This window comes from Antrostomus carolinensis, unplaced genomic scaffold (genome assembly GCF_000700745.2).
Source record: "Antrostomus carolinensis isolate BGI_N321 unplaced genomic scaffold, ASM70074v2 scaffold29419, whole genome shotgun sequence".
Classification (NCBI taxonomy): domain Eukaryota; kingdom Metazoa; phylum Chordata; class Aves; order Caprimulgiformes; family Caprimulgidae; genus Antrostomus; species Antrostomus carolinensis.
The window spans coordinates 5,765-20,029 of NW_010338355.1; the positions used below are offsets into that span (position 1 = coordinate 5,765).

The following is a 14,265-nucleotide window of genomic DNA, read 5'->3' on the forward strand; positions in this document are numbered from 1 at the left end:
CCCAGTAATAAGTCAGATTCAGATCGAACATATAGGAAATAGATGAAACCAGAAGCAGGCATTTCCAGTTTGAAATCTGTGAGATCACTGCTATTTAACTCATTCTGATCATCATCAGTTCTGGATGCTCAGTCCATGCTTCTTTCTTGATCCACAGACTTCCAATTTTCTTCAAAATTAGCTCTTAAATATCCGTAGCTATACCTCAGGCACTTAGTGAGAAGCCAGACAGCAATTATACTTATGCAAAACTCAAGTTCACATTTGTCATACTAGAGCACAGGAGTGTTTTTTAATTTTCTTTTTTATTGGAGATATTGCAGAGCTTTCTTATGATACACATTGATGAGGCTTGCAGTAGCAGGCTTTCAAAAATAATTGAGTGGTGAATCACAATCAGAAATAAATGATTTACATCTATTGAGACAGTTATTTAAAAAATGTTTTGATGAGTCATGCAAAACGCTCACAAACAGCATTATACTTTTTCATAGGTATATTTTTTGTTTTTCCTAAGTCTTATGAAAAGAGCTTGTGCTTTTAAGACTGGAATTGAAAAAATATTTAGAGCAGATATCATAAATGCTAGGTGGCAGTTCAGACAGGCAAAGTGGGGGTGGCCCCCTGCTTTGCCATTCACAAAACACGCTGAGGGTTTCAGATCTGTTCTATAAACTCCCCATTTGTAAGAGTTCAGTCCTGAATCTTCAGTATGCTCCTTTTCTCCACATCATTCATTTCCTTCAGTATAAGGGCAACATTATATCTCAGTTCTTGAAACTTTGCAACTGGCACCTGAAACAGAATATTCAGGTTAGAAAACATGAAACGTGTTAGGAACTTTAACTAGGGAACAGTGCAGAGTGTCAGCCCAATCTCTCTTAAAATACTCTTTGTTTTAGACTTAAGACAAAGTATTTGAGGTTAAAAAAAATTCAAGTAATTTAACCAAATCATCTGGGTGAAAAAGAACAGTGGGGAAAAAATCAGAAATAACAGCTATATAGTACATTTTCTATACTGCCTGATGTGAGAAAGGAAGTTCTCCAGAATGTAAACTGATGGCTGCTGTGGTGAAGTCATGGATTGGAAGGAAAGATAAAGGAATCTGGAAGGTTGTGGAGCCTACAGAATTCTCAAGCAACAAATTTCAGATATTCTGCTTGTCCAAGCTTGCAGGAGAAAGGAATTGAACCTCAAAGCAAGAGACTTGGCAGCAACCTCAAGAGCAAAGAGGACTGGGCATTGTCTACGCATAGAAGGCAAAAGATTTTGATTAAATACACAAAACATTTTCAACTTTGCAGGAAACTAATGGACTTTCCTTTATCATTTCAAGCCTGAGAAGCCAAATGGATGAAGTCTATTATCTGTTAAGACAGAGAACCACACCTGAGCACCGACTGGGTGACACAGATTAACACACTAATGTTAATAGCAATAGCAGTCTAGCTAGTCCCAGGCTGCTCTGCAGAGCACTGCCTCATTTACTCCACTTCTTTGACTATATCGAAGACACGCAGTTCTTTTGACAGAGTCCCTTGTCATCCTTCTGCCCACTGTAGCACAGATACTGATTATGTGAGAGGAATCCAACAGCTGATTTACATTTTCCATATGCATCAGAAACACATAAAAAGGCATCACGTCCTTTTCACTTTTGACATATATACATCAAGACTCAAAATGCTGCAATTCCTGTTGCTTTTAAAAAAAATCTTCATTGTCAGAAATCACATTGCCATTAAAAAAACAAACCAAACCCAAGAGACCAAAGAGTGTAACTTCTCCCTGTGGCATATACATATAAAAACTATTCATAATGGAATTATCTTCTGGACTGACCAACTTAGATAAGCCCTGTTAGTTAGTAGGACATTCTGAATGCATCCAAATGAAAGGAAACTGAAGAAGTGAGGAGATGCATATGGTACCCTGAACCAAAACACACATTTAAAATATACAAAGGGGTGAATTTGATCTTCTGTGAAGTGACGCCCTCAACACTTTGTAATGTAGCACAGAATTTGTGCCTCCCTCAACAGCTGCCTTCTTGTGAAGCATTGTAACAGTAAAATCAGTCCACCTCTTTCACCCCAGAGTGCTTTGGTGCTTCCTCCAGACTTACTACTAACACGTGAACTGAAGCTGAAATCTTTACAGAGTTCCAATGTAACAATGCCTGCTGTGCAATGAATCCCTGCATGCACCATCATGTTATTTACAGAACAAATACCATTCCTTTTCAAAGGTTAAAAATATGGAAGAGTTTATGCCACCTCCTGGCAAGCCTTTACATACAGTGTCAGTTACTGCCACTGACTAATTCTGAGGTAAAAAGCAGAGAGGTTTTTTTATTTTCTTTCTAGCAGCAATAACTGTACTGAATAAAGAGAACAGAACCTCTGCCACAGAAGAGACTGTTACCGTGCTCTGCCAAATGTAGGATGTTTAGAAGTACATCATACATCAGAGAAACTACCCCAGTAATTCTCCTGCCCTCAAGAGCCACCATCAGGTCTGAAGTTTACAGTAGATAATAAAAACATATTTTTTGATCAAACCAGGTATTATGCAACAGTGCTTTTCAGTAACTAATATTCTAACAAATGAGGTTTCAGCAAAATGTGTGTAGGAACAAGGTATGAAATGATTTTGGTTGGCTGTATGTGGCTACACTGAACATAGAAGATTCCAAAGCAAACCAACCAATGATAATGCACTGTTTACAAAAGCTTTAATATTTTAAATAGTAATTCAACTTTCTAAAAAGAACTTCAAGTGGTTTCTTTTTTATTTATTACGGCAATCAGACTTACTTCAAAGCGATGAGCTGTCCCATCTGAAAGCTTCATCATCATTAGAATGGATGGTTGAAGTGCACGGGCCAGTGAACTGAAATTATTTACATTATGAGTATTGCAACAATAGACATCAGCAGTGAGATGAGTACAGCATTGTACGTTAACAATTTAAGATGTTCACGTCGGCTTTACATAGAACATGAGTAATTTCAATCACAGAGTCCTGTACCTGGCTGGCTGGCACCTCATGAACATCAGAGTCGTGTCCAATTTACCTCAGTATTGAGACTAAAAATTTTTGTAATAGTTCAGTAACTGCAAGTTTAGGAACATTCTCATTTTATGTAATAATCAGTGCAGTGGAACTCCGATAAGGATAATTGCTGACCAAGTACTGCCAGTAATAATGCTCAGTTTTTTAATGCAGTTTACCATGTTGCCTTAATCCTTTTTCATCCCTTCATACTTTCAACTGCCATCTCATCTGGGGAATCAAGGTCTTTCAGTCTTCATCCTAAATTTGTGGATTGTTATTTTAGTTGATGACCCAAAGAGGGGAAATGAGTCATTCTTGTGCAGGTTCCATCAACCGATGTTGCCAAAGCCTGCTCAGGTACTGACAGGCGTTACAGCCAGAAGCCATACCTCTTTGCACAGGCTGGTGCTGGATGATAAAATAAGAATTCCCAAGGGGTGAGGTTGACTGGAAAGGAAAATAAGAGGAAGGAAAATAGAAAAGGATAATATATTGCTGCTGTGTTGTTTGGAAAAAAAAAAAATCAGGATTTGCCTGCAGCTTGCAAGCACTGTGCCTGCAGGTGTCTGTCTGTGTGTTTTACTCTCTTATAGGTACAGATTTTTTCTGCATAGCGATACCTGTGTGGTGCTTGCAGCACTGCTCATCTGAGAGTCACCTGAACTAGTAGCTTGTGGCCATTACAATTATCACTTAGGAGCCTTTTTTCTTGCTTTCAGGATGGCTATCCCTGATTACCCATGGGCCTCTCAACTATGGCAGCAAGGAGACCGCGCTCTCCCTCTGACGCAGGTATTCATGAACACAATATGAAGTCACTCATGCTAACAATTTGCACTACTGACAAATACTGAATCATCTTCCAATTTCTTTCACCCTAGTCCGTCTTGGTTAGAACTAGACAAAGACTGGGAACAGCACAGACAACAGGTTTCTGTTTCCTTCTGGCTCTAGCCAAAGATCCATCTCCCAGCTGCCTCTGCTGTGGCAGATGGCAAGAAGCTATTCACTGCAGGCACAGACAGGATGATCACAAAGGCCTTTACTCCTGTTTTCTGAAAGAAGCCAGGAGGTAGATCAAAGACAAAATGCGTAACTATGGCAGTGTAAGGTGCTGTTCTGAAGCCTCTCTTTGGAGAATCTACAGCAGACACTGGATTGGTGATGGAAAGTTATTTAACATATGCATATAAAAATGGTAGTCTCCTTGAGAAGTTGAATAGAGGATTTCCCTCCCCTGCTCTAGTGAAACTGAGAGCTTGCCTGGTTGCATGAGGCTCAATCTGTCTAATTTATTCCATCATCTCCGAGAACCCATGGAGTTGTATCAACTCCATAAAGTTTTAAAATATTGAAAGAGACTCAGACTTTGACTGAAATATATCTAGTATAAAAAATTTTTAGAGATTAAAACAAATAATGATCCTAAAAAATATCATTAGTAGAAGAAGAAAGCAGCAGCCTTTTGGCAGGTCCATGTTAACAGCAGTAACCTGTATATAGACTCACTTCTGCATTGCTCTGAAGCTTCACTCTGTATCTTACCATTTAATGCTACATGCCAGTACTTAACGGGAAGATACATTTTAACACTGTTAAAATAAGCACCACAAGAATGTCAGTTTAAACTTAGGCAAATTAATTTCTAGGGTCATGCAGAATTCTCCTTCATACCTTGTGGATATAGCTACGTCCACTCTCCACCTGAAGTCCTGGACACTTGGCAGCCTACTTCCTTGTAGCAGAGTTGTGCCTTCGGAAGCAGGACGCCTACAGAGTGAATCAGAAATGGGAGAGTGAAATGCAAATTCATTAAAGAAACAACAATCTAAAGAGAAAATGAGATTCCTCAGAACAAACCTCTCTAGAACTTGTTTCTTTTCTATTCTCATTTGGAGAGGACTGAACCAGTGGAGGTTTTGTGTATTTAAGAGAGCTGTGCTCAGATTACCCACTCCTCCTATGCTAAACTATGGTCCATGTTAAAAAAAAAAGAAAAAAAAAAAAAGAGACCAAGTGACTCTTATGTAATTTCGATAAGCTGATGTCACTATAAAGTTTAGTAAGAGTCACTGTGGTGACTGGCATATCTTTTATTTCAATTATATGCAACTGTGAGGCACAGAAAGGCATCTGCAAATACATCTTTACCTTCATGCAGATCCAACAGGAACAAGCAAGGAGGAATAAGACAGATGAGAAAAAAGTTGGATTAAGGTCACTGTGCCCCTTCAGCAGAAAGCACCTAGTATTAGCTAGCAGCAATTTTAAAAAATATATCAATATTAGAGTGTACTTTGAAGCATACTTCACTGGTTCTTGCTAATCCAACATAATTTACAAACTCTTAAGTTCCTTACATAACATTCACTGCCAACCCCAGCACAACCTTCAAGGTTTTTGTCTAGTCTAACGTGTAAGAAGCCAAGAACTTTATTTATTACTCATATTGCAGGAAGAATCGGGCTGATCAAGCCTCAGTTTATTTCTGCGAGGAAACAGAGTTGACAGCGATTAAACTTGAGATGTTGACAATCTTTAAAATTTTAACAGCATCTCAAGCTCTGGGTAAGTCAACAAGCCAAATCTGATACAAAGACATAACAACCACCCATTTTTAGATACGTGTGCAGAAATGTCTTCAGAATGAGGTTCTGAGTTGGTCCATTCAGGAGCTTGTCTGGACTTCGTTACTTACCATATTTTTTTTTTTTTTTTGCTAAGCATCCCATGTCTCTGGAAGTTATTTATGGTACATTTCAAAGCTACTCCAGTACTCCTGCTAAGGGCAGGATAAGAAATGTTACATCCCTTATCCATGGTGCTAGAGGGAATCTAATTACAGACTTTACATCAGAAAGGAATCTTCTCTGAACAAATCAAGGATTGTACAAATGATAGTCTAACACCCATACTCTGATTTTTGTGTGCAAGTTAGCTGGTGCCTTTAGAAACTGCCCAGAAAGATTAATGATTTGGAAGGTACACAGGACTGCCAGGCTGAGATCCTCCAATAGTCTTGCATTTAGCAAAGGAAATATAAGAAAAAATATAGCATTTTTTTGGGGGGGAAAGGGAGGTTGGGTGGTGTCAGAAGTGACACACATTCCTAATAGTATGGTAAAAGAATGAGCAGAAAAAATAGATCAGCTGGTTCTTACTCACTGTCAGCTACTGGATAGGAAATAGGTCAGCACAGCTGGGTGCAACCAGCTGTAGTCTAGAATGGTCATTAGCAGGATTAAACAATAAGAACGGGCCTTTCCCTCACTGGCGAGCTGCTGCCAGAGTGCTGCTTAATTTGGGGAATGCTTAAGAATAGCCACACTGCTACTGCTTTCTTCAGACATGCTAACTTCCATCAAGGAAGACAGTCCATTCCATGCAGCACCACAATTTTGAAGGAAGACAAGAATAAACGGGAAGATGTTCTAGTTAGCAGTGGTGGGAAAGGTCAGCAATGCCCAAACATTGATGCTTCTGAATATGGTTAAGGTATGGCATTTCTGTGGCCAATCCACAAAGCTTTAATTCTGGTCAGGACTGCACTTCAGTTCCATGCCCTCAGAAAGAGTCACAGCTTTTAGAGCTTTGTTTAAGCTGTCAGCACCTTCCCAGCTTGGACAAGATCGCAACTGGAACTGCAAGAATCCTGTAAGGATGACAGAATGAGCCTAGTGGCCAACATACATACAGAAATTATACAGGCCATTAATCAGACCTTGGATTTCTAAGAGGAATAGCAAAATGGAGCAGAAAAGACTCTATGGTTCTTATATCCAAAACCTATAGACTAGAATTACATTTTGTAAACACTCTGTGCCAACAGCTGCAAGGTGCTGTCAGCACCTAGTGCAGAAGGCAGAAGTTAGAACAAGGAAAGCACCATGGATCAGCTAGAGACCATCCAAATTATATATGGGAACGATGATACACCTGGTGACAAGAACATCATCTGCCAAAGGATGCAACAGAAAGTTCTTGAAAATGAAAGATTAGGTGCTTTGGAGCAGCAGCTGACCTAACTATCAAAACTAAAGACAAAATCTGGTTCCTTATGCACACAACAAGACCTGCCAAGCAGGCCAGTGAACAGGGAGAATAAATAAATTGGTATGTTGAAATGCTGACAAATGGGACACAGAATGCACCCCTGGTAGAAACCAAAGCTATGCTATTAAAAAAAAAAAAGCAGTACATTTGTTATAAACATTCAGAGAGGGGGAAGGTAGGGTTATCCTTCCCTTTCAAAAGAAGTTTTAATTTCATGCAGTTATTCAATGGTGTCAATATGGCAAGTTTTTCTCTCGTTTTGTCTGTATAGCTTGATGGAACTGTGGGGACACAGAAATACAAACGTAAAATTCCCAGTACTTCAGAGCTGTTGTTCAGTGAACAAAATTGCAAAAATAGAACAAGATGCCAGGAAAAGTATTAAAAATGGCTTCTTCTGGGTTATCTAACTCATACTGAATTTTTGATCAGATGCTAATACTTCTCTTACCATCACAATCATATATATTTACAACTCAATAAGCATACGTATGATTCAGTGTTACATTTAAGATTATAAAAGCAATCTGTCTAGAAATCAAATCTGAGGTGCTCTTCTCCAGTCTCAAAACACAGCAAGATTACACTGGATAATCACAGCTTTTGAAATGAGAAAAAGCTAAATTTTCCAGCATCGTGATTTCACAGTAGAAAACAGACAATCATGCATGCTTCAAATGACATCTAAATTTATCTTCTTTCTTCACTGCAAACAATATTTCCACTTTGCAACCATGAATTTTGCATTCTTAACACCTACAATTCAAAGAGAAGAGCAAAGAAAAGATGAGAGGGCTGAATTTATTTTTACTCCAAGAACCTCTAGCTTCAACCCAAGATCTTAACCAAGGAAATGAAAAATGTTTTAAACTTTGGTAGCAGCACTCAGACCCTTGTGACAGCAACTGAAATATCATAACTATGATTATCAATATTCCATGCAGAATATCTGGAGCAGTGTTGGGTTAATGATGCTATGCGCTGAGTGACCTCAAGTTTCAAGGAAGAAAGTTTTGGATATGCAAAAAGTTTAAGCAATTTCTAGATGTAGAATAAGCTAAAATAGGTTGAGCAGAGAGCCATATAGAAAAAAGGAATCCCTAGAACAGACAAGAGATAGGCTGTTCAGAAAGTTCTTCATTTAGTACTTCCCCTGGAGGTATACTGCTTAGAAAATGAGGTACAGCTAGGAGAGCACTTGATATCCCATACGTGTCATCAAGTCACCCAGTGGGAATTCCCAATTCACCTGTACATTAAGACTTGATTAAATGCTATCTGAGAAAACTCCCATGAACCACAGCCTGTAGAAGGTGTAGGTAGCTTCCCTCTCAGCCAGGCCTTTCACTTTTGCTCTAACTTGTAATGATAATGACAATAAAAATGCTTAATTCTGCAATGCATTTTTCATCTGTAGGTATTGATGCACCTTACAGAGGCTATAGAACATTATTAAAACTGATGGGTGATGATCACAGAAAAATTGGAAATTGGCATGAAAGCTACTTACTGCCTATACAGCCTTGTACGACAGACATCATGTTATGTTGAACCAAAGTAACAGGACAAATGTCATTCTCATTAATTTAGAGAATTTTGCTGTTCCTTCAGTAGCCCTGGGATTTTTGTCAGCAGAGCTCTCTGCAACCCTGCTGTTGCACAATGCATGATACATGAAGATACTAACCTGTTACCAAAGACTATACTGGAAAAGTCCATGATGAAATCTTCTGGTATCCTTAAAGAAAAGAGCAATACCAAATAGTTAAGTGTTTTGTAACCACAAATAGATGGCCTTGGCTACAAAAAAAATAATTAAATAAATAATAAAAAAAAATCTATTATAGAACACAAATAACGTGTCAACATTTTCCCTCTTCCATTGCTTAAAATCACCATCAGCTCTTACGTAAGCACTTCAGTATTGATTCAGTCTAGGCTCTCAAAAGGACAGCCTGTGTTTTGATATCAAGAACCCTTAAAAACTGTATTACATCTTCCTGTCCTACCTAATATGGCAACAGTGAGTTTCAAAAGAACCCAGAATTTCCTTAACTTCTCTCAGTGAAGATCTGCCAAGTGGAGAAGGCAGGCCAGCAGTGCATGCTTTCAAAAATACCAAACCTACACATTTCATTTCACTTTCACCTGAAATGTAATGAAAAGAAGACAGAATGAATTGTTCCCTCAAAAGTGAAAACAGAGGCCCTTGTAGCTAAGATAACTTACAAAAGGAGCATATCTAACATGGGGACAAGCATAAATTTGATGGGCACCATGAGAACTGGCTGACTAGATTAACTCACACTCCATCCACCCTATGCCTCTCCACTACTTTACCATTCTTCCAACAGTGTTGTTGCCTTACAAACAAGCTGCTGTTGATTTTCAGTTCAATATATCAGGCTATGAAGTGCAAAGACTGCAGAGCAAACACTATCCATTCAGCTGCCTTTGCCACAGGGACAGTAACCTCCTACAGAGAGGCAGGTTGGACAAGTGGGAGAAGTAACTACTGCTGTCACAGTTAAATCCAGCACTCCACATGAATCAGAGCCCAGAGACATTACTCACCAGTGGCCTGAGATACACAGCGGTATATCAAAGAAAAATCAAAGTAAACAAGGAAGTTACCTGTCCTAAAGGGTTTACAGTGGCTAATGATGGGAGAAAAAACAACTCATCAACTCACACAGTGGGAAGATGAAACAGCAGTTATTAGAGCTTGAACTCTTAATGGAAGAAGTGGGGTTAAACCACATTTTTAAGTGCTGCTTGGATAAAACTGAATTCATATTATCAAGGTCGTTATCTGTGGCAAACTGGGAAGTCAGGAAGAGGAACTAGACAATGCTTTTTTGTCTGTGTGTGTCTGTCTTTCAGAAGAGACAAGACTATTTCTGCAAACATTACTTACACTTTCCATGCAAGTGTATCACTGAACCCATCCTGATGATGTAGTGGAATAGCTGGAGACAGGGAGTTGTAATATGATTATTATGATACTTATCACAACACTTGCTTGACTGTAAAAGCAAGTGTTACTAAAACAAAAGCATTAATGCTAGCTTTGAGCTTGCATTATTTTTGCTGTGCAGTTAATGATTTTGCTGAAAATTCTGTTCCTGGCTCAAGCAGTTGACATGAGGCCAATCACACACTGAGCAGCTCAGACACAGAACATGGCACAGCTCAGGCCTGAGCTACATATGGCATTCAGTTTTCAAAGGAACCTTCTGAGGAAGGGACTCAAAGGGCAAGGAAGAAGGTGTGAAGATGTCTCAATCCCATGTTATTGGCCTGAGCCATAAAGTTATTAAACCTGAGAAGGGAGGGGGAAAAATAGCACCTACAATTTAGAGTGAATTTATTCTCACTGGCTCAGCCAGTCAAGCCAAGAAAGCCATAGAATGGCAATGCTGTGAAACCAGTAGTATTGATCTAATTAATCAGAAGCAGGCATGTCTCCCAGTCTCTCTCTCCACCAAAACTAGAAGCCAAGACCAGCTGCATCACCAGTAAATTGAGAATTACAAAACTTCATATGGGTGGAATTAGTCCAATCTTCAGCTTCACTAAACGAAACAAAATAAAATGCAAATGAGGTGAAAAAAGGTAACCTGGCTCAGAGCTCAAAACTTTTAAAAGAAGACACAACAAAAAAAAGGAAATAAGCCATTTTTCTGCCTTAAAATGCAAACTATCTGCCCAAACACTGAATGCCAATAATGCCAAGTCACTGCTGTTCAACAACTTTCATGTGATTCTTCAGGCACATGAACACAGGATGACCCACAGGAGTCACTGCAGAAGGATAAGGGTCTGAATGTAATTAGTGGCTGCCTTAAAAACAGGCAGGCATTTCATCTCCAAACCCAAGAGCATTGGGAAACACAGGAATTGACATTTCCCATAGGAATCGAAGATACTAAAGGTGATACCCAGTTTACTAAGTATCATGGCTTAAGAGTAGAATAAGCTACTTAGTCTTCTAAAAGTTTAGCCACAAGGTGAAGAGAGCTACTCACAGGAAACAAGACTGTCAGAGATGGAAGTTAGGAAGAATCCCAATAATGTGAGAATCATGGGAGCACAGCACAACAGGCAGCACATAAAACATACAAGTCTGCAAGCAACACAAATGCAGTTACCTGGACTATTGCTGCTGTATCAGTCATGTTAACCAGAACAACAAGATAAAAAAGCTTTTTCAGAATAGAAAAGATATAAAAAAGGTCACAAAGTGTCTTCATAGTTCCATGAATAAACCATAAAGAGAGAAAAACAACTACAAAAGTGTAAGGCACTAAGGTGTGGTCAAATGACAAGGACAGGGGCCTGGCAGTCTGTACTAGATACAGCTGGAGCACACAGCCAGCCCAGCCAGTGGCGTGTGGCACTCCTGTACAGCAGATTTCTCCGCTGCTCAACAGAGAACTTGGCATGGAGCTTTTAGTGCTCTTCATTATTCCTTAATCACACTGAACACATTCTGTGTGCACCTCAAAAAACACCAACTGCCACTGGGTCAAAAGCAATTCATCCGTTTCTTACTGACCTACTTTAACCTGGGTGTGAACTCCATGACATGGCAGAGGAAGCTGCTTGCATTTTAGCTTACAAGACAAAAGGCAGGCCAAACTCCAGCACTGAGCTGCAGACAAAATTGTATCAAGTAGCAAGACACCTTTCAACATGGCCCCAATTACACCCTTCACCGATTGCACCCCGATTACATGTCTGCATGCTTTAATCTGCAGCTTTAATTTGCCTGAAGTTGCTCATAAAGTAACTTACGCTTATGACTCTGCAGGACAGAGTCTGATGAGAAAGCCCATTTGCAGGTTAACGGACAAATAAGGATGAAAAAAGAATTAGAAAAATATCTGTTTCTCCTGGGTAGCAATCAGAATGCTAAGAATTATGAGAAATTAGCATTTTAAAATAATTTGGCCTTGGTGTAGAGGTTTCTCTATAGATTACAACAGCAACTGCTGTTATTCTCTCATTGCAACTCAATATGGAAATAAAGGAAAAACCTACAAAGATCATTAGCACCTGATGTCTAGCTTTTAGGATATGAACTTCTATTCAGAGACACTCTAAACAGACTGATAGAGGTTTTGACTTAGTCTGTAACAAACATTATGCTTTCTTGGGTAACAGGCAGGAGAGATCGTAGCTGAACAAGGTGGTAGGATTTAATGAGCATTATATCATTGGCCTTTCAAAGAAGAAAAAAGTAGGGCAGTTTCTTAGCTTCTGAAATCCTACCACTGTTACCAAAGATGTTAAAAAATATTGCAGGGCAAGGTGGGGATGGCAGAGAGAAGGTCACTCACATTTGCATAACCTACATTACAGACTAAATTAGACCAATCTCTCCAGCATGGGAAATTTACTGCTCATGCTCAGTGCTAAATCAAGTCTTACACAACACGTGTTTTTCCCCTCTGTCTTCACATGACATTTGGCAACAGATGTATTCTGTGTTATTTACATGTAATTCTTCTGACAACTTTGTTGTGTAAAAAAGTTGATTTGGGGAAGCAGTTACCTAAAAGTTATGAAAAAATAGATTAAAAGAACAGGCATAAAGAGGCATACCTGAGATCCTTTAGGTCTTCCTTAAAAACCTAGAAAGACAAGGAAGGTGAAATTTTACATGATGTAGTCTTGAAAAATCATTTCTTACCTAGTGAATTAAGAGTGGTTACTTGCTTGGTATCTCTCCCCAGAAGTTTTAGTCTCAAGTGCCAGTAGTTTTGAAATGACAGGTTACATATTGAGAAGAAATTCCAGAAGTGTTCAATCAAATTGTGAGAAACTAATTTTAAAGACCTAAATCTCTTTGAAGCCTTTACTTTTGAAAACAACATCCCTGCCTTTTCTTTTATGTAGCAATCCATAACATATTCTTCTTCTTTTAGAGTAATCATGAGCTCTTATTCTTACATGTTTTGCAGTAACTTGTTTAAACTATGACAACAGAAAGGAAGTGGCCAAAGATAAGCTCTGAATACCAAAAGCGTACTTGCACTGTTTCCTGCAATATACAAGCCTTCCCAGTATGGCTGGGTAAATGTGAAAACAGTATCTTCAGCAACAGAGAGGTGGCCAGAAGCCCAGAACTGGTTTTCTCACATAAAAATAAATTGGGGGAAAAAAAAAAAGTAAGGTAAAGTAAGATGAAAAAGGAAAGAAAATAGCCAAGAAGAAGGAACAGGGGTCAGGAACATGGCTGATGTACACATATTCACACAGAACATCCAGAGCACAAACAGAAATAGCACTTTCTCCCAATTTCCACTACATTCTTCTGGCCATAAGATCTTCTTTCCTCTATGGCAGAAGTACAAAGAAAGGCAGGCAAAGAAATATGAGAAATTATAAGTGTGGACAAAATGAGTGGTATGTGTGAACACACAGTGAGGGTAAGAGAGAGAGCTGATGCCAATGAAATAACACTTTGCAATGGTTTCTTCTGGGGTTTTAATTTAAGAGTGAAAACAAACATGCAGGGTAAACAAGATGCTGAAGCAGAAAAAGATACCAGAACCTTTTCCCAAAGCCTATACTCTTCCAAAAAGCTCACAGTAAAGTCTACCCAGACAAGTAAATAATAAGCTCTAGATTGTTAACAAATTTCTTCCAACCACTTTAACTTGGAGCAACATTTTTATGTGCAGCTCCCCACCCTGGCAAATAGGGTTTAGATGGTAACTTGCATCTGACACAGCTTTTAACTTATCAGGACTCCAAGTACTCCCAGAACTTACTTCTTGTTTGAAGGTTGATAAGGGGAGTCTCAGTGCTTCTCGGAGAAGGGTATACATGCCAGAAATGAGGAAAGCAAGCTGCTCTTCTGAGAGATCAGTGCTTTCTGCAATCATCTTGACAGATTCTTTGCAATCTTTTCCTTCCAGTGCATTAACAGTGACTGTGAATAAGAAAGCACAGCAAAATCCCTTTAAAAAGAGGAAGACCTGGAGACCATGAACATTAACATGTTTATGATTTTACTTGTCTTAATGTACTGACATTTTTCCTGATGTGAAACTGTCACTTCAGGTCTCTGTAAATACATCTGATTATCCAGCACCACGGCTCATTCTCACAACACCTCACCACGAGAACTTCAATGGATTCAGC

At 39.0% G+C, this 14,265-nt stretch overlaps 1 protein-coding gene across 1 annotated transcript; it reads right to left on the bottom strand.

The window, feature by feature from the left end:
• Positions 1-318: 318 nt before the first annotated feature.
• On the bottom strand, positions 319-14,048 carry COMMD5 (COMM domain containing 5). Its single transcript, XM_010175490.1, has 6 exons — positions 13,893-14,048; positions 12,721-12,749; positions 8,801-8,851; positions 4,735-4,830; positions 2,820-2,895; positions 319-795 (listed from the first exon to the last, which is right to left on the bottom strand). The coding sequence occupies exons 1-6, from the start codon at positions 14,004-14,006 to the stop codon at positions 694-696; spliced, it is 468 nt and encodes a 155-aa protein (XP_010173792.1). The 5' UTR covers positions 14,007-14,048; the 3' UTR covers positions 319-693.
• Between the last annotated feature and the right edge of the window lie 217 nt (positions 14,049-14,265).

What these genes read in the sequence shown, in the direction of transcription:
- COMMD5 (XM_010175490.1), bottom strand. Translation starts at nt 14,006, where the DNA reads ATGATTGCAGAAAGCACTGATCTCTCAGAAGAGCAGCTTGCTTTCCTC. An exon ending in AGTATAGTCTTTGGTAACAG is followed by an intron (nt 4,831 to 8,800) that starts GTTAGTATCTTC and finishes TTCACTCTGTAG; the next exon opens with GCGTCCTGCTTCCGAAGGCA. An exon ending in GGACAGCTCATCGCTTTGAA is followed by an intron (nt 796 to 2,819) that starts GTAAGTCTGATT and finishes ATTCTGTTTCAG; the next exon opens with GTGCCAGTTGCAAAGTTTCA.